Genomic DNA, 19,821 nt, shown 5'->3' with positions numbered 1-19,821 from the left:
GAGTTGGCTGTTGTTTGTAGTATCATAGAACAGGACCAGGAATGCTTCCTGTCCTTCCTCCCCAGGGGTCCTTTCAGTGAGCTGAAGAGACCTTGGGCAGAGGACTGTGCACTGAAGCTGAACCGATTGTTCCTTTAAGGAAACCGCTCTTCCCCTCTTGATTAAATGAGTAAATTAGTTCCAGATCTTCTGCCAGAGTTGCCCAGTTTAGGAAGGTGAAGGTGAAATACGAAATGGCTTAGTAAGGATACTGCTGTTGGAATGCTGATAGGAGAAAAGCTAGCAAGCTGTAAAAAAAATTAATAGTGCAATTGTTTTAGAAATGTATTCTTAAACTATTTAAGGTGCTAGGAGTGTAACTCAGAAATAGAATGCTTGCCTGGCATGCCAGAGGCCCTGGGTTCAATCCCTGGCACTGCAAAAACAAAAATATATTTTTTAGAAGTCATGAGGATTTGAGGGCTGGTAAAGCACAGGGTTTAGATGCAGAAGAGCTCCATGCTTTGTGTAATGCTCTATTGCTGAAATTCTTAATTTTTAAACAGAGGGCTCTGCATTTTCACTTGCACTGGACTCTAAATTATGTAACAGTTCCTGACAGTGAGGTACATTTTAAGTCAGTATCATATAATTATGGCTGTTTCCTCCTCAATTTCAAGTGCAATAGTATATCCTGTCCAAGTATGCAGATCAACTTGGAGCTACCTCCTCTACCCTCCCTTAATGCCTAGTAGGCTGGTGAATTCACTAATCTTTATTGGAATGTTCCATGGTGAAAGTTTAATACTGGTGAGTACTGAATAAGAAGGTTAAGCAGCAAATTTAAACATTATTGAAGATGACCTTCCCTTTTGGCAAGGGATGCCAGGCATTTTGTACAGAATCTTCTCCCAAAATGGAGAAACTATTATGGGGGAGAACCAGACGCTTCTGTCACATTGGGCCCTTACTGAGGACATGACCCTGTCCTTGTCACTTGTAACACATACTAGGGTAGACTCAGGAGTTGGTCTACACTCTAGTTAACTCTGCGACCGCAACTCCAGTGAAGTTCTTCCTTCCTGTCTGCCAGGCTTATCTGTGTGATTTGGGGAGCGAGGCTTATGCTGACATAAGTTCATCGTGTTCAAAAAGCACTGGGGCCATTTTTTGGTCTTTTGTTTTGGCAGAGATTGTTACTCTAACCAAATTATTGAGGTGAACTGAGGATAAACCCACAGCCCTCCTTATTTTCAGGCACTAGTATGGGAACTGATACTTTGGGAATATTCAGTTCCAGGAACACACTGTAATATTTCTTATAAAGTGGATGATAGGCATTTACCAGAAAGTGTTTTGGCCAAGGCATCTCAATTCACAGCAGACTAGTAGAGAAAACTGTGGGAGCTATGACTTGCGCAGTGGGGAGGTACAAGGCTGCTCTATCAGGCCGATTGCATGGCAGGAAGTACTTGGAGCGTAGACTAGGAGCTACTTTAGGCAAGTTTCACCGTGTAAATAAGGTGTGTGGAGAGTCATGGGTGAGAGAGGAATGTTGAGGGTCCTGGAGGAGATGATAACTGGGAAGTTGAGGTGGGCAGTTCTGCCAGAGTGAGTCTGCCAATGCCACATGCTGGCTTATGTCATAAGCAGGATAGGACTGGGAACATGCCAAGCTGCCCGTCAGAAGCCCAAGTTATAACTTAAATGGAGCCCTGTTAGTAGCAGAGGTGGCTCAGTATAGAGGCCAACAGGCATAGTCAGGGCTCTTGAAATCTTTGGAATCTAAAGATTAGAATTAATTCTAGGGACTGAGACAAAGTAGTCTTCAAGTGAGGGTGAACAGTGGCCCCCTGAGAATGAAGAAGGAACACAGTCACTGGGGACTGTCAGCCCTGCCAGAGAGGGGCATCACCTTTCAGGGACACTGTTGGATTTGTTTTTAGCAATTCTGGCAGACACAAACATTTCTACTTCTATTTTATACCTGAGGAACCAGAAGCAAACAAGTCTCCAAAGTTATTGGACTCATTGGGCATCTGGGGCTCCTTCCAACACCGCCTCTCTGGGCCATTGGCCTAGAGTAGGTAATTTGATGAAGTTCCTCTGCTGATGGTGGTAGCAGAGCATTGGGAAATAGGGGCACTGGAGGGAGAATGCCTGGGTTTTTATCTTATTTCAGCTCCATCCACCTCTTCTTTGTCACTTTGGGCAGTTTGCTTGGCCTCTGGGTACTAATATAAAAATGAAGATATGATGATACTGTCCTCACCTTGTAGCTATGAGGATTTGATGGGCTGGTAAAACACGGGGTTTAGATTAGCGCCTGGTACAGAAATGTTCGATAACCATTGACCTTTACATTGCACCCAGAAATCAAGTTTTTTAGGAAAGATTTCAGATGCTACCTAGTGGCTAGATGGATCTATGGCAGGGCTGATGATCCTGAAGAGTGAATTCTAGGAAAATCATTTCTATTTATCTGTTCTTGGAAATCTTTAAAAATCAATATTTAAACAAATTAATTAGATCTACCTGTAAAAACAGCGAATTTTCATGAGATTGCCAAATTTAGAGCCAGAAACTTGAAGGTTGTGACGCTGTCTCAACTTTGCGGGTTGGAGTAAATTTTTCCCATGTTTCTCCCTCACTGTCCTCATCTAAAAAAATGGTCACAGTGGGGACAACAGCCCAGCACACAGACTCAGAGCACACACCAGAGCAAAAGCACTTTTAAATAGAAAGAGGTGTTGGATGTTTTTATTCCTTGGACACTGTTATGGTTTGGGTGTGAGGTGTCCCCTAAAAGCTCACATGTGAGACAATGCAAGAAGGTTCAGAGCGCCTTAACCCAATCAGTGATGAATCCCCTGGTAGGGTTTAACTGAGTGGTAACTGAAGTGCTAGGGTGTGGCTGGAGGAGGTGGGAATTAGGGCGTGGCTTGGGGTATATATTTGTATCTGATAAGTGGAGACCTCTCTGCTTCCTGATCACCATGTGAGCTGCTTCCCGTTGCCACACTCATCCACCATGACATTCCTTACCTTGAGCCCCTAGGAATGGAGCCAGCCTTCTATGGACTAAGACCTCTGAAACTGTGAGCCCTCAAATAAACTTTTCCTCCTCTAAAATTGTTCTGGTCGGGTCCTTCAATCACAGCGGCAAAAAAAAAAAAACTGACTAAAACAGACACAAACTTACTGAAAGTAGGATAGTTGTCTACAGGGTAGGCAGTATGGAATTTAAACCTGAGATAAAGGTGATTCACCCTCGATCTCAGTATTAATAATTTAGTTAGGTCTTGACGGGTGCCACAAAACAGCTGAGCACACATTCAATTCCAAGGTGTCTCTCTCTCTCTCTCTCTCTCTCTCTCTCTCTCTCCTTCCTTCTCTTCCATTCTTTCTACAGCAGCCAGATTGTACCATTGTTTGTTTCCTCTCTGCCCACACAGCAGACTCAGATCCTGCCCCAGTGAACCCTTGCCATGACGGGAGCCACGCCTGTGACACAGCAGCACGGTGCCATCCAGGGACAGGTGTAGACTACACCTGTGAGTGTGCGCCTGGGTACCAGGGAGATGGCCGGAGCTGTGTGGGTAAGAGCCATGCTCTGTTGGTGTCACTTAGCTCCTGTTTTCATTCTGCGGTGTTATTGTGGAAGACGAGTATCTGTGATCTTTGTGATCTGTGATCATATCGATTCCACATCTGCAATTTCCATCAATTAATGACTTTAGCAGCTGTTAATTTGGATGCAGTTATGTAAAAACTGAAGCATAGTCTAATCAGGTTTGAAAATAAAGATGGTGATTTTGTGCTGTGTCTGTAAAAAGAAACCATCTTTTGCAATTTTTGCATATTTTCTAAGCTTTGTAATTTTGAGCATATATTAAGTAGTTCCTAAATTTACTAGAAAGCATATTTTCTGGTTTCTTTACATTTCAGACAGGGTTTCCTTCATCAATTATATCCCAGCAAAGCAACAGTTGATGTTTCTTCAGCTTTAAAAAAAAAAGCTACAACATATTTTCTTATAAACATTATCTTTAAACATTTAAAGAATTCTGAGAAAAGCTGTTCAAAAATTATCTCCCTGTGACCTCACTGGAAAAATTTGAGATAAAGTTTTATTTCTGATGAGCTTCTTCTTGCATTCATTCCTACCTGTCACTTAGATATCCTATGTTTCGATTCCTGTTTAGCCTACCACCCTAGTCCCATTGAAGCATCATAGTGGTGAGAAAACTGACTCTTCAGACCTTCCACTCATGGAACTGGAAAGCAGCACTTTTCTTCTCTCTTTCTTCTCAGATGTAAATGAATGTGCAACTGGCTTCCATCGCTGTGGCCCCAACTCAGTGTGTATCAACTTGCCAGGAAGCTACAGGTGCGAATGTCGTAGTGGCTATGAGTTTGCAGATGACCAGCACACTTGCGTCTGTGAGTACCAGAATCATTTCTCTTTGGCCAAAATGGCACTGAATCTTGCTCATTCATTCACTGAGTTTTTCCACTTCTGCTCTATAGAAGTTCTGTATGTGATTTTTCTTGAAACACAGTGCATATTGAAATAACCCAAGGCTACAGCTCAGTGGAGCTGTTTGTTTGTGGTTGTGGTTTTCCCCTAACTAGATATTTTTGATGTTGAATTACTGGGGGATGTTCTCTCAGTTGGAGTTCCTGGTCCCACCACTTAACAAGACTATGGACCTATCTGAAGAACACCCCAACTATAGACAGAGCGTATGTAGTTCTCATCTTAGAACAAGGTAGATTTGTAATTCCAATGTGCTGGTGCCATGTGAGGGGCCATGTAAAGAGCCTCGTCCATAATGAATACACCCCCTTCTAGGGTTACAAACCATAATTTAGACCTAAAAATGAGTCCAAAAGAACTATAAATACAAATTCATTGCACTGATAGAGCTAGGTACTGGAGAAAATACAAGCTTTAACCCAGTGTGATATTATATTTTCACCACAAACCCATTCGAGCACTTCTCAAACCTTAACGTGTATATGGCCCTTTTAAGAAAGTTTCTAATATTGAGATTGACTCTCCAGCTCTGGGATGGGGCCTGAGAATCTGCATGTCTTGCAAGCTCTGGGTGTGCTGATGCTATTGGTCTGTGGATGATGCTGGGGGAGTAAGGGTCACCATTCAAGTTCTTGGACACCTTTGCCTTCTCTTTTTAGTGATTGCTCCTCCTCCCAATCCTTGCGAGGATGGTAGTCACACCTGTGCTCCTGCTGGACAGGCACGATGCATTCACCATGGAGGCCGCACATTCAGCTGCTCCTGTCTACCAGGTTATGCTGGCAATGGGCATCAGTGTTCCGGTGAGTACCAGCGGGGCAGCCTCAGAGACTCTGGACGGTCACCTTGGATGCACATCCCTGCAAAGACAGGTCCTCCCTGAGAAGGACATTTTTCCTCTTTGACTCAGATGGCCTTGGAATTGCCAAAAGAGAAGAGCCACCCTTAGAGTAAGGAAGGGAGGGCACAGGGGTTTCCATGGGGGGACTAGATTGGTGAGCAGTGTGGTTGTCCTTGGAGGCGTGTCCTTGGAGTATGATTAGCCACTGTCAGCTAGTAACCTTCTGTTCCTGGGAGCTAGTATAGGATGGAGAAACTTACACATACAATTCTTTCTCTGATTTTTTTTTTCTCCTTTTCTTGTCCCTGCCTCACCAAACATCTGGGGAGGAGGAAGGAGGTCTCTGCTGTTTAGATCTATTAGGAAGTTCCCAGGAGTTGCAAGGCTGTTCAGTGGGTCCAGGTGCTTGTGGCTGAGGCAAAAGGCAATTCAAAGAAAGGAGGGAAAAGCTTGCCTTTTGCATTACCATTCCCCAAACAGGTCCTTTCCAATTCCAAACTATATGTCATTGACATGAAACTACCTTCAATTTGATCATATATCTTGGGGTCCATTTGGAAAACCTGTAGTTTATGTAGGTTTGCTGAATAACCTCTACACTAAAATGCTACTAATTTCATGAATATTATACTGAGAGTATGTCTAGTCTTTAACAACCTCATATTATGTCTGACAAATTTAAATTTCATTATCCCTGTATTCCAGTTTAATGGTTTTATTAAATATTGTATGATTTCCTCAAGATAAATTTTAAGAGAAAAGTGTTAAGAAATAAGGTATGTATTAATGTCTTTTTATACCTGTAGAGCTCCTTCTTCTCTTCCTGCCTCTACCGTAATGTGTATACTCTTTACAGATGGAAGATACCTTCAAATCATGGGGATCAGGGGAGGTACACAAACCTGACAGCGGGATAATGTTTTCTTCCATCCCTATGGAACTTACTCATTTCTGTTTAACCCACCGTCGGCTTAAAAAACAATAATGTGCATTCCTGCCTGTAGAATTTCATATTTAAACATCTGACCACTCAGATTGGCAGATGGTGCTCTTTAGTCTAAAGCAAAATAGTTGAAATTAATTTCAGCCTAGGTGTGATTGTATTAATAATCAAAATGTTAGGTTAGGTGCTTCTTGCTTTAATCCCTTCTGTAATCATTTTCTCTCCTTCCTGTTCATGTCTACTTCTCCTGTAAGAGTTTGGTTACCTTCTGGGATCATATTAGGACCCATATTATTAAAGTTGGCTACTTGTCTGTATTTGGAGTGTCTGAGTATTGCCTCCTGAGCTATAATTGCCCTCTTTCTTATTTTCATCATTTGCAATCGTCCCTATTTTATCTCGGGTCCTTTACTTTTGGGATTCTCTCCGGAGCACACAAACGTTAAAATGTGCTAAACCTATTAGTTACTTCCCCAATGTATTAATTTCAATTGCTTCACAACAAATGACCCCCAAATGTAGCAGCTTAAAACAAGATGCCTTTGTAACCTGTGGCTTGGGGACCTGGGCATGGCTTAGCAGTACGCTACTTTAGGATCTCTGGAAGAAACACTTAAGGGGCAAGAATGGTGGGATCACCGCAGGCTTTCCTGGGGAAGACCACAAGACTGCTATGCCGAGGGCCTCAGTTCCTTGCTGACTATGGCTGGTCTTCAGTTTCTTGCCAGGTGGCCTCTCCATTATGACAGCTTACTTTATAAAAGCTAGTGAGAGGACAAAGCCATGGAAGTCATCATCTCAAAGAAGCCATCCCTTCAATGGTGCTTTACTGTGCTGGCTACAAGCATGTTACTCAAGGAGAGGGGATTATAGGAGAACGATGCATACCACATGGTGGGGATCACTGGGGACCATTTTAAAGGCTTCCTACCACAGCCAGAACTGTATGGTAGCCTTCCAAACTTTCGGATTGTGAGATAGTAGAGAATGAATAGTCATTTTCCTAAAGATCTTGCATAAATTAGGCTGCACTAATGATGAAAGTAACTTTTCTACTTGCAGGATAGACCTATGAGCATGTTAGTGTATAGTGTATGTGTGTTTGTGTTTAAAGGCATTCCATAGTGTGCACGTGTCTGAGTGACCAAAGGATCTTTTAATTATTTATTTATTTAATTAATCATTAATTTATTTTGTGTGTGTGCTGGGGATGTAATTCAGATCCTTGTGCATGCTATGCAAGTGCTCTACCGCTGAGCCACATCTCCAGTCCTCCTTCTATAGATCTTTGATGGAGGCTGTCTTGTGGGAGGCATGCATTCTTGAGGCACACTCATTTTTACTCCATCAAACTAACCATAAGAGGGTGAGTGGGTTTTTCTCTAGCCACAGTTTGTTAAAAACCAGGCTCTCTGGAGAGGCTGCATTTGAATTTGGGTTACCAGTCTGGTCTAAGTCACTAGCAGGAGGTTTTTATCCAGAATTAAGTCTGTTCCAGGCTTCTCTCTATCTGGTGTGATTTCAACCCTGCCTTAGTGTGAGCTGGATATTTCTCAGGCACCTTTGCCCTTGTGAATTTTAGTGCCTTTGCCAGTGCAAGAGCAGATTGTCAGGAGTTAGAACTTTCCCAGGGAGAAGCAAGGCAGCTGGGTTACACATGGCCTGTTCCATAGCATGACCCTCGCTCAGGGAGGGAGGTGGGGGCTTGGTACTGCTATTACTTCAGATTTTCTGTGCTCCAATTATAGATATTGGATAAAGCATGGTAAAGTCAATGCAGCCACAGGAGGTAAGGACGAGGCTTGAAAGGGTGATGATTAACTCACAGATCTTAAAAAGGGGTCACCATGTGCCGCATGGGTGCAACCCACAGGGCACTCAACAAGTGAGGAGCAGAGAGAAAGCAACTGAGGTGCTGGGAGGGATCAAGGTTAATTGACATCAGGGGATTACATTGAGCTGGAAAATGAATGGGTGGTGAGGAACTGGGACTCAGTACATGGATTGTTATCCAGGGGTTCCAGCTGATTTTGTTCTGAATTGGGGCCAAGAAGGATGTCAAGGCACCAAAATGAGTCCAAAATAGAGTGTTTTTAAAACATTTTCCAAATAGGTTCCCTAGGAGCTTAATAGATCACAGAATAGCAAATTGTGCTAGAAATGAGCTGCCTTTTATTACCTTCGTGGTAAAGGAGTTTTGCTGTATAAGAACACTATTGAATTGACTAGTCTGTTTCCATCAGTCCCTGCAGATCCCTGCCACTGATGAGGTATATTTGGTGTCTCCCTGTTCCCCTGGTGGTACAGTGAAGAAAGCTCCTGCCTTGCCAAGAGGCTGAAGGTCCTTCCCCATTTTCTCTCTTGACACATGACATCCTATGAAATGGGGAAGAGTTGTCCTCCTCTGTACATTGGTTCAGGCTTCCCACAAACCTGTCCGTGTTTGAGCTCCTGAGGAGAGGCTGCAGCCAGCTCTGAGTTCAGGCCCTGGACTAACTGATTTGGATCTAGTTTCACATCATGACATGAGGCCCTCTGAGAAGGGTCAGGGACTGTGATTCAGGGGACCTTAACCTCCTCCAGCTTTGTGGGTTCAGGGGTTGCTCATGTGGGATGCCTTCTGTCTCTTCGGGGACCTTCTCCTTCTCCTTGGTCATTTGCAGCAGTTACTATCTATCTGTAATGATGGTATCCATGATAATGGCAAGGGTACCTGTGGAGAGTAAAACTGGTCTTTCAGATTAGGTCAGAATTCTTAGGCCATGGATGCTAATCTTGTTGGTGATTTGAGAGCTTTGGGGAATCCCCTTAGTTCAAAAATAATAATTAAAAAAAAAAAAACTCACCTTGGGCTTCAGAAATAGGTCATGTGTCTCAGGAATTCCTGCTTCCTGCCATTGCTTGTGGTTCCTGTTACCATTAGAGGTACTTTTAGCATATGTGCTGCCAGGAGCTTCAGTTTCCTGCATTTGCCTGAATGCTAATTTTTACAGCTTTGGTTTTACAGCCAGTTTTACAGCCTCTTACAAGCCCAAAGAGCTGGATGGTCACCAGCTTCACTCAACTGAGCATTTGAGCTGTCCTTTTAAGGAGACAGCCAACCACAAGGATAATTAAATATGACAATTTGGGAGCTAACCAGAACACCTTGTCATTTCTAACTTTAGACATTAATTTAGAATCACTTTACTGTTGTAGGTGAAGAAAAGGTAACCAGTGTAGCCAGCTGCTCCCCATGGAGAGCCTTTGTGGCTGTATTAGAGTGGATGATGTTGAGAATTTGGTTTGTTTGTTTACTCAAAGGAACGGATATATGTTGATTAAACTTCCCAGAGGCAGAGGATGAGCAGATGCTAATTTTCTAATTACAATATGAGAGATCCCTCTCCAATGAGCTGAGTGCCTACGGTTAACTTCCAGTGTGTCCACATAGTGTTGCCTGAGAAAGCACTTAGTTATGGGAAGGCAACTCGGTGACAGTGTGGTCAAGCAAGGTGGTGGAGATAACCCTAGAAGACATCTCATTTGGATCGTGGGAGGCTGAGTGAGGAACTGTTCTGTTCCCAGCCTGTTCACATCAAGTTCCAGGTTGTAAATCTCCAGCTTCCCAGGCGGGTGTGGCTCTGTCATGGGCTGTATCAAGAGGATGCGCTTTACTCTTGTCTAGTTTTCACGCTGAGCATCCCATTATACTTTTTTTCTGTTCACACATTAGAAAAAAAAAAAATTCTGGTCATTATTGTGGATGTGACTAATGCTTTGTTTCAGTCGAGCCAAATTGAGGCTGAACCTTTTGTTTAGGCTCCTTTTATTCTGGAAGACTTCCATCTTCTTGAGGGAGGTTACCTCATCCACAAAGCCTTTGTTTTAATAGTTCCCCCCTCAGCCTGTGTGTGGGTGGGGCCAGGGTAAGATGAATGATTTGCGGTTGTCAGCATGTGCCCATTTCAATAAATGAATTAATAATGGATATGAATTGGCTTTTGTTTGAAGTGTCAAGATTTTGCAGTTCCGCAATATATGAAAATCCTTAGGGTACCATGTGGGAGTGTAGATGACTGAATTATCTATACCCATATGTCCAACAAGTTTAGGTTTTCATATATATATATATATATATATATATATTTATATATTATATATGCATATGATATATATCATTTTAAAACTGCTGATGATATTTGCTTATATTTTTCTTTCTTATTTTTTCCTTTTCTGTAAGAGGAAAATAAAGGAAATTTCTGGTTAATTGGCAGTTCTAGATAGCAGGACTTTTTGCTTCTAACATAGAAGTATTTGGAGCTTCATCTGTCTTTCTGCATCTCTTTGAATATTCTAGGGAGATGGTGCCAACAATGAAAGAAAAAAATACCATTGTTCCTATATTTATCTTCCTTGTAGTGTTACTAAAAGGAAATTGATGATTTATAGTCTAAAGGTTAGTTCAAAGGTAATAACTTCCTGGAATTCACTGTAGATGAAAGATGCTCTAGAAATATACTGCAGAATATTTTTATCTGAGCAACCACATGTTTGATTCATATACTGAATGTTCTTATCTCATATGCTAACTTACACGTTTCTAGATGTTTTTTCATTAAATTGACCTTTAGGCATTAACATTTTTCTGGTCATGTCCAGAGGTCTTCTTAAGTTGACAATTTGTTGTTCCACGTGTCCTGAGCCCATGTAGATGCACAGATTGTGTGCCATGAAGTCATGCTCTTCCTTCCTTCTCTCTCTGCCGGGTTCCTGACCTCTGCAGATGTTGATGAATGTACAGAAAACAGATGTCACCCTGCAGCTACTTGCTACAATACCCCTGGCTCCTTCTCCTGCCGTTGCCAACCTGGATATCAGGGGGATGGATTTCAGTGCATACCTGGTAAGGTTTGGAGGCACATAAATCTCACTGCTTCTTCAATGATGTCTTTCTCTGAATCTTGGTCCACTCTTTATTTAGTTTGGTCGGGGGTATTAGGGGGTGGATTCTTTCTTCAGTTACCTCCTGCTGCCTGCTTTCCTGATGGCTCACTGGCTATTATTCATGGAGGCCTAGAGTTTGTCCCATCCCTCATCCTGCCTAGTAGCTGCTCTGATTAACTGTCCCAGTGAGCCATTTGCTTTGATGAATGTGATTTAGATGAGATGTTGAAAAGTTTATTAAATAGGACTCGTGAGCCAGGAGTGAACACCCAAGGGTGTGACTGTCACTGACCTGGGGCTTCTCAGATTTAAACTCTGGGGCTAGAGGGATAAATGGAATTTGACTTGTTCTCTCCAAAGTCTTCTGGGATATTTGGGTAGATGCCATGAATGGCTCTTCATTTTATCCAGACAGCAGTAGGCCCTTGAAGGCTGAGGAAAGGGCTTCTGTCCACTTAACCGTCATCTAGGAATTTAGAGAGCAAATTGAGAGATAAGGTAACAAACTAGCTAAATAGTGGCAGAACTTAAATGAGAATTCAGGACTCTAAGATGCCAGTGCCCTTTTCTTCTTTTCCCATGACATAGTGTCTTCCAATTGTAGAAAAAATAGCACAGGAGGCTTTGATCTTAGCTGGTTACAGTCGATGGGTTGCTCTACCTGTTATTTCTCCTTTGTGTCTCTCTTTGCCCTGGTTCCGGAAGACTCCACCTCTGGACTGAAGCCCTGCGAACACCAGCAGCGCTATGCCCAGGCACAGCATGCCTACCCTGGGTCCCGGCTCCACATCCCCCAGTGTGACGAGCAGGGCAACTTCCTGCCCCTGCAGTGTCATGGCAGCACTGGCTTCTGCTGGTGTGTGGATCCTAATGGCCGCGAAGTCCCTGGCACCCAGACTCCGCCTGGCTCCACCCCACCTCATTGCGGGCCACCACCAGGTGAGCCCACTAGGAAAGAAAGCTGGAACAGCTTGAGTCTGAGGATCAAGAAGCAGAAGGGGGCTGTGGACTGTAAGCCCTGCCCAGGTCATGGAAACATGGGGATGTCTGGCCACCGTCCTTTGATAGCCTCTTCCCTCTGAGGAACACTTAGATAATATGTGTACTCGTATGTGCATGTTTATTATAGGGACATATACACATGTGACATGTGACATATGGGATCTATTATACACTGAGCTCCAGCCTCTTAGAACCTTGTTGAGTGCCAGGCTGGAAGTTCAGATTATCTAGGTCAGGCTGAGGTCACACTAAGATCTTAGAGAGCTGGAGGACCTTGACAGTCTAGAGTTTGTCCGGAAGGAAAACTGCCTTCCTATGTAACTCTTACTTAACTCTGCCTTCTGAATTGCAGGATGCAGCCTTGAGGCCCTGTTTATGTGGTTAGGAAATATAAGTAGGAAACTTATGGGTAGATCAGTTAGTTTTCTCTAACTGGGTGACCCCAGCCCTCTCCAGTCTATCCAGCATGTTGACAGGGAATCCCTCTTGCCTAGGCCACCTTTGTAAGAGGCACAGGAATCTGTTTTTGTTCAGAAGATGAGGGACACTGATGGTGAACATGCCTGTTGTTCTGGCCGTCAGGTTAGGGCATAGTTAGCGAGTGTCCGCAGTTGATGGCAATAGCAGGCGGTAAGGCAGCTTGCTGTTACTAGCTGAGTTGTGTGAAGCTTTTTTTTTTTTTTTCCCCTCTCTTTTTTTGGAAGAACTGATATAAAGATCACAGGTTGTGTTTGCCTTGATGAATTATGGCCAAAATGATTCCTATAGCCACAAGCTTGCTATTCAAGATCCATTTTTATTATTGAGAAAGGTTCCAAAAATATTCATCTTGGATTTTAATGAGTAAATAGAGAATGTTGGAGAATCACCAATAGTTTTGAGACTTTTTAACAATCTTAATTGTTATGGCCAGGACTTCAGTGCTTCTGAGAGTCATGTGGGTGAAAATTGGTAGTGGTTTGATCCATAGCAAAATTCCCAATTTATCTCTGTCCCTATTTTTAGGAAAAAATTCTGCATATTCAAAAGAGTGCAGAGCCGGGTACGGTGGCACACCCCTGTAATCTCAGCAGCTTGGGAGGCTGAGGCAGGAGGATCACAAGTTCAAAGCCAGCCTCAGCAAAAGCAAGGCATAACAATTCAGTGAGACCCTGTCTTTAAATAAAATACAAAATATGGCTAGGGATGTGGCTAAGTGGTTGAGTGCCCCTGAATTTAATCCCTGGTACTGCCTTCCTTCCCGCACCCCTCACCGCCCCCCAAAAAAAGAGTGCCAAGAAATCCTGTTTCACTTATGGCTTCTCTTTAGAAAGTCTAGGTTCCACTCCAGCTGGGAAGTGCCTTAGGGGACTGGTTCAGAGTTCTATTAAGTTTATTAAGACAAGCATGTGTTAAGGACAATGATTCAGACTGAGAAGTTAATGACTAAAATAGGGACACATTCCTTTGTGCAGACTTTCTCATGGTCCAGACTTCTCCCTTGGCACTGGTTTAGCCTTGGCTGCCATTTCTAACTAATCTCATCTGCATAATGGGGTCAGCTGTAGGGGAATGAGGATGTTCTGTGCCCCAGATTTTAGGATATTTAAGCCCCTGCCAAGCAGAAGAGGAAAAAAGAAATCTATGATTGGATTGAGAAGTAGCTTCAAAGAGTAAGGAATGAGGGATGCCCACATTATGAGTGGTTTGAGATCCATTCCCCAGAAACTGACTCTGCCCTGTGTCTGCATTTCCAAACCGAGAGATGTGCCTTGGGTGGTCTCTTGAACAAAGAATGCATCCTCCAATTCAGAATATGGAGCAGGGTGGTGTTGGGAGCTTCCCCACGTTGTCCCACCCTGAAGTGGATGACAGGTGTGTGGGGAGGTAGCCTTCTGTTTCCTGGTTCCTGGAGCTGTACTGGAGTGGGAAAGTCAAGTCCTGCTTCTCCATGAGGTCTCAAAGCTTTGCTTCCTATGGGTCAGGAGTTGTAGTGGTAAACCAAAGGGTCTCCCCTTCCCCCAAACCGGGTGAGCCTTGCAGTGGACCTAGTTGAGTTTGAACACAGAATATTTGATTCACCATCTTCTGCTTCCCAGAGAAATTGTCCCTGCTACAGCTGTATTTCATGTTTCCAATTTTGTTCTTCGAAGTCATTAGAGGGTTTTGAGCAAAGGAGTTGCAGGAAATGCCTTGTTTTAAATGAACCATTTTGTCTGATGGTTGAGTTTACTCTGGTTTAGAGGGAGGGAAGGCCCAGGAGTTTGGGAGCAGGAAAACCAGTGCAGATGTACAAGTAATCCCAGTGGGAGACGAGGGTGCCTTGAGCACAGCGATGGGGTGGAAGTGGTGAGAAGTGAGATGTTCAGAATGTCTTTGAACTTGTATTTGACACATCAGATATGAAAAGCAGAAGAAAGGAGTCAAGAATGAGTTTGCCTGAGAAATGGGGAAAGTAGAGGGCTATTTACTGATATTGAAGAGACTAGAGAAGAGCAAGCTTGATGGGGAAAGCTGAGGACCAGGTTCTGTTAGTTTCTGAGATTTCTATTATGCATCCAAATGGTGGCAGCAAGTAGATTCTTGGTTGTGTGATTCTGCAGACTGCAAGCTTTGAGTTACAGGAATTAAAAAGGAAGGAGAAGCATCTCCTCTTATTTAAGGCTTCTAGGTAAATTTTATCATAAATGAACATGTTAATTAACGACCCGTAGCAGTCTTTCCAGACAGAAGCACCCATGTTTGGGATGTCATACATAGCCCTGTGACAGCAATCCAGGAGGGGACAGCTTTGTAGATGAAGTCAGCAAGGCTTCAGGCATCGTGTGGGCTGGGAGGGAAGGGATAGGAGGGGAGAATGCTGGAGAAAAGAGTAACAATGTGGTAAAAAGTTAGAACCTGCAGGAAAAAGTTCAGCTTTGACAGTCCCAGGAGTAGAGTGGCTGAAGTACTTCTAGAAACCAGCTAAGAGTTTAACATTCCTTTCTACCACCTCTACCATGCTGTGCACACTAATTACAGTAAGTCTTACTTTTCCTCAGTGTAGTTTTACATTTTAAGGCCATGTAGCAGAGCCAGGCTTTCAGCAATGACTCTGAGACACTGGCCAGGTTCAGGATGGCCCTCTCAGCAACAGGTCCTGGAGCTTGAAGCAAGGGGGAAACAATTGGTTTTTAAGCATCACATAGGCCACTGAGTCCCCAAAGTCTGCACAAGTGCTCTGTCAACACAGGTCTCCTTTGGTGCCAGCAGTTATTCACATGGCTTCTGCTGGCCTGAGCAAGATCATCCTCCTCCCAAGGCAAAGCAAACTCTGCCCTGTGGATCTTACCTCCTCTCATTCTTTCCTCATGTGGCGGGAGTTGGATGGCAGATTCTCCTGACCCGGGGAGACAGGAGCATCAAAAGGATCTTTTGTGATTCTCATAGAGAACTTCTTAGAACACATTTGCTTCCCTGGCTCAATATCTAGGGGTTTGTGGCCTCATTACAGGACAGTATGAGGAAGGCCAAGAGGTCATGTGGGGAGACCTTGTGCTATATGCTACACTGTTTTAGGATGGCAAGAAGTCACTTCATCAAAGACTCTTTGTTTCCTCATCTGCTCAGAGCCCACCCAGAGGCCTCGAACCGTCTGTGAGCGCTGGAGGGAAAACCTTCTGGAGCATTATGGCGGCACGCCCAGGGATGACCAGTATGTGCCCCAGTGCGATGACCTAGGCCACTTCACCGCCCTGCAGTGCCACGGGAAGAGCGACTTCTGCTGGTGTGTGGACAAAGATGGCAGAGAGGTGCAGGGGACACGCTCACAACCAGGCATCATCCCTGCATGTAAGCACCGAGGACAGTCCAAACTGCCCTCAGCAGCACTGAAGTCCTTCTGCAGGGCTGCTGTCCGCTGTGGGTGATGGGGTCTGACCAAAGAAGTCACTTCATCAATATACTGTGTTGATTTATAATCTGGTCCCCCTAATAGCCCAATTTGGATTTAATGTTGGTCTTGTCACGAGGGGTTAGGACAGTATTTGGAACAGCTGGAACTCCATTCAACATGTTATTTCTCCTGCTCTCCAGTCCAGGGTGAAAGGGCAACATCCCCTGGGGACCCAAAGAGGTTTCTTCCTTTCAAAAACAAAAACCCCTCTGCTTTGTTCTGAGGGAAGCATTTTGGTGCCTCCTTTCTTAGTAATTGGCAATGATTTACATAATTGATCCTTGAAAAAAACCCTAGAAATTAGAATTTCTTTTGAAGAACATCTGGAGCACATCTGTCTAGGGTGAAGAAATTTTGATATTTTTGGATGCTCTGGGATGTGAGAAAGTAACTTTTCTTCCTCCCCACCCACCTGTTTCCTCTCTTCCCCTTCCCCACCCGCCCCACTCTTTCCCATGGCCAGGTATACCCACGGTCGCTCCACCCACTGTCCGGCCCACGCCACGGCCTGATGTGACTCCGCCATCAGTGGGCACTTTCCTGCTCTATGCCCAGGGCCAGCAGATCGGCCATTTGCCCCTCAATGGCACCAGGCTTCAGAAGGACGCCGCAAAGACCCTACTGTCACTGCATGTAAAGTGGAGTTCTCAGGCAGGGTGGGGCTGCAGGGCTTTCTGGAGGCCCTCTGTGGATTAAGCCAAGGACATGGGGTCAGGAAATCCCTGAGGGCTTTTGCAATTTTCATGGGTCCAGTGCCACCACCACAGAAGTGGGGCTCTGTTGCTGGGAGTCACGTCTGACTGACCACAGTTACGCTCTCCTGTGGGCTCACAAGGTTTCAGATATATGGAATGGGAGTTTCAGACCTGTCAGGATGTGGAGGCTGTGTGGGTGATCCTAGGGAAAAGTAACAGATTCTCAACTGGAGTCTCCAGGTCACAGACATTTCCACACAGATCCTGGAAGCCAAAGGACAGGAGGTGGTAGCTCAAGGGTGGCTTCTATGGTCAGTTAAGAACACCAAGTGGAAATGAGCTAAGCACTGTATCACTGTCGCCGCCCTCCTGCCCATTTTGGTTGTCCCTTGACTCACCTCTTTCCTAACGGTCTCAGACTCCATCATAATGAAGATCTGGGGAGTGGGCACTGCCAGCAAAGGAGTGTGTGGAGCTTTCCCTCTCGGGCGGGGGCTTGCCTCTTCCTGAACCAACAGCTTCCCTATTACCAAGACAGCCCGATTTGGAAGGAGGGATTTTTTTTTTTTTTAATCTAAAATAGGGAATAAAAAAGGAGGCTCTGCAAAAAAAGGCATTGACATGTACAATGGAAATATCTATTTCTAAACTGCACAATAGGGATACCTGCCCACCATGAGAAAGAATAGTTTAGGGTTCATGTTTATATTTACTTCTATTAGTGAACTACTAATTGGTGGCAAAGAAGCTTCAAAGCAGTCAGTTATCAGAAAAAGATGTTTTCTCTACCTTTTTAAGATTTGAGAATGTTTTACCCATGAACTCTAGCATACTGTTTTGTAAGCTTCTTCAGAAGAGGCAGAAGCTAAGAACTTGCCATTGTGTCAAGCTAACATCATTTATTCTAATCACTGTCAGATGCCTGTGTATTTCTGAACATGCCCCTGGCAGGACAGGATGGTGATGGAACAGGAAAAGATATGGACATGTGTTGCAAGCACACCTTAGGGAAATTTGCTTCAACTGGGACATTTTCCCCAAGAAACTTATTTTATGAATTCCATGATTCCCTGGGCTAATGAAGTCCGTATGAATGTGCATATTGCCTGGGACAGATGGCTTTTTAATTTTAATTTTCCAGTGAAAATAACATTCTTAGACTCCCCCTATATAAACTGCCCACTTTTTTTTGGTTGTTGTTGTTGTTGTTGTTGTTGTTTTTGGTACTGAGGATTGGACTCAGGGGCACTCAAGCACTGAGCCACATCCCCAGCCCTATTTTGTATTTTTTTAAAGACAGGGTCTCACTGAGTTGCTTAGCACCTCAGGCTGGCTTTGAACTCGTGATCCTCCTGTCCCAGCCTCCTGAGCCACTGGGATTACAGGCGTGCACCACCACACCCGGCAAGCTGCCTACTTTTTCACAGGAGCCAAATCCTGCATTGTACAGTCTCTGGCAGTGGCTGCTGTCTTAGAGGCATAAGTCAAGCCAACCCCCAGGAGGCTTTCTTGGGCAAGAAAGGACCTGGTGTGATCTCCGGGATAGTTAGATGGCCTCTGATGTTACTTTGCACTTCTGCTGGGGTTCTTAGCAGGAGGTGGAGTTGGAAACTGAAGCAAGTCCTATGTGTAGTTGAGGAAAGGAATATCACAACCCTGACATTTTAAAATAAAACATGTTGTTATTATTTAGTAGAAAGGCATGAGGGGAGGCCTCACTAGCCAAAGATTGGAAGATCGAAATTCCCCAATTCCTAAACCCATTAAGTTAGACTTTTTATATAGTACAACTGAAGACTTGCTTTGTATTAAAGATTAGGAGCAGAGTACAGCTGATTGCATCTCAAGTAGGGGAAAGACCTCACTCAGCCTATGTACAGGGGTAGGGACGATAGATTTTGTTTGCATATATTGGCAAATTTTAGAAAGGCTCTTTCAAAAGTGGTAACATCTAAAGGGATTATTTTGCTCCAGTAAGTGTTAAGGCCTTTGCTTAGACTGTCTTCTACTTACTGTCAGGGCTAGGTTTCCCAAGCAAATTATTTTATTTTTACCAGCAGTGGTAACACCATTTCTTGAGGGGCTTATTGTATACCAGTTTCTGATTAGGATACTTTATAAGAATTTATGGTATTTAAAAAAATTTTTTTTAGTTGTAAATGGACACAATACCTTTTATTTAATTTATTTTTTATGCAGTGCTGAGGATCAAACCCAGTGTCTCACACATGATAGGCAATTGCTCTACCACTGAGTCACAACGCCAACCCTGCTCTACCACTGAGTCACAACGCCAACCCAAGCATTTATGATATTTTTATAGCAGTCATTTGAAGTAGGTATTGCTACTAGCCCTGTCTTATGAATGAATAAATGAAGGCATAGAGATTTAAGTACCAGAGTCTCACAGTTATTAAGGGGCTGAGCCTGGCTGTGTGACCCCAAGGAGATCTCCACTGCCTACATGAGAAACCACTCTGCTCTACTGCCTGAAAGACCACAATCCAGAGCAGCTTGTAGCCAGCATGAACATGAACTTAGTGGGGATGGGGATATCCAAAGAATCCTAATGCTTCTAACTTTATGATTGGTTCACGAAGGGCTCCATAGTTGTGGGAATTGACTACGACTGCCGGGAAAGGATGGTATACTGGACAGATGTTGCTGGACGGACCATCAGCCGGGCCAGCCTGGAACCAGGAGCAGAGCCTGAGACTATCATTAACTCAGGTCAGCAGCTTCACTCTGCAGACACTTTGCATTTCCTTTGATTGAACTAAGTTACTTGCCTGTTTTATGCCAAAGGCTCCCTCGGTTTTCATCTATCAGGGGAGATTAAGTTCCACCCAAGTCACTTTGTTGAGTTATATCAGACCAGCTTCTCTATAAACAAACCTATTCAAACTTAAGGAATGAAAGAAATCACTACTGCTACCATGAGCTCTTCTCAAAAGAAAGGGCTCAGGATACAAATGCAGAGTA

At 44.0% G+C, this 19,821-nt stretch overlaps 1 protein-coding gene across 3 annotated transcripts in view; it reads left to right on the top strand.

Moving 5' to 3' along the window:
* The window catches only part of Nid2 (nidogen 2), a 60,662-nt gene that overhangs the window by 33,857 nt on the left and 6,984 nt on the right, over positions 1-19,821 (top strand). For 2 of the 3 annotated variants that reach the window (XM_076850285.2, XM_076850286.2), the window contains exons 9-16: positions 3,435-3,578; positions 4,294-4,422; positions 5,179-5,322; positions 11,069-11,188; positions 11,935-12,168; positions 15,820-16,041; positions 16,608-16,777; positions 19,440-19,569. In XM_076850285.2, coding sequence (XP_076706400.2) covers positions 3,435-3,578; positions 4,294-4,422; positions 5,179-5,322; positions 11,069-11,188; positions 11,935-12,168; positions 15,820-16,041; positions 16,608-16,777; positions 19,440-19,569 — 1,293 coding nt within the window. The remainder of the gene's footprint in view (positions 1-3,434; positions 3,579-4,293; positions 4,423-5,178; positions 5,323-11,068; positions 11,189-11,934; positions 12,169-15,819; positions 16,042-16,607; positions 16,778-19,439; positions 19,570-19,821) is intronic. The other variant, XM_076850287.2, reaches the window with a different exon arrangement.

The sequence above is a fragment of the Callospermophilus lateralis genome, chromosome 3 (assembly GCF_048772815.1).
Source record: "Callospermophilus lateralis isolate mCalLat2 chromosome 3, mCalLat2.hap1, whole genome shotgun sequence".
NCBI lineage: Eukaryota > Metazoa > Chordata > Mammalia > Rodentia > Sciuridae > Callospermophilus > Callospermophilus lateralis.
Note: the sequence above shows the minus strand (reverse complement) of the source record. Positions and strands in the feature narration are given on the sequence as shown.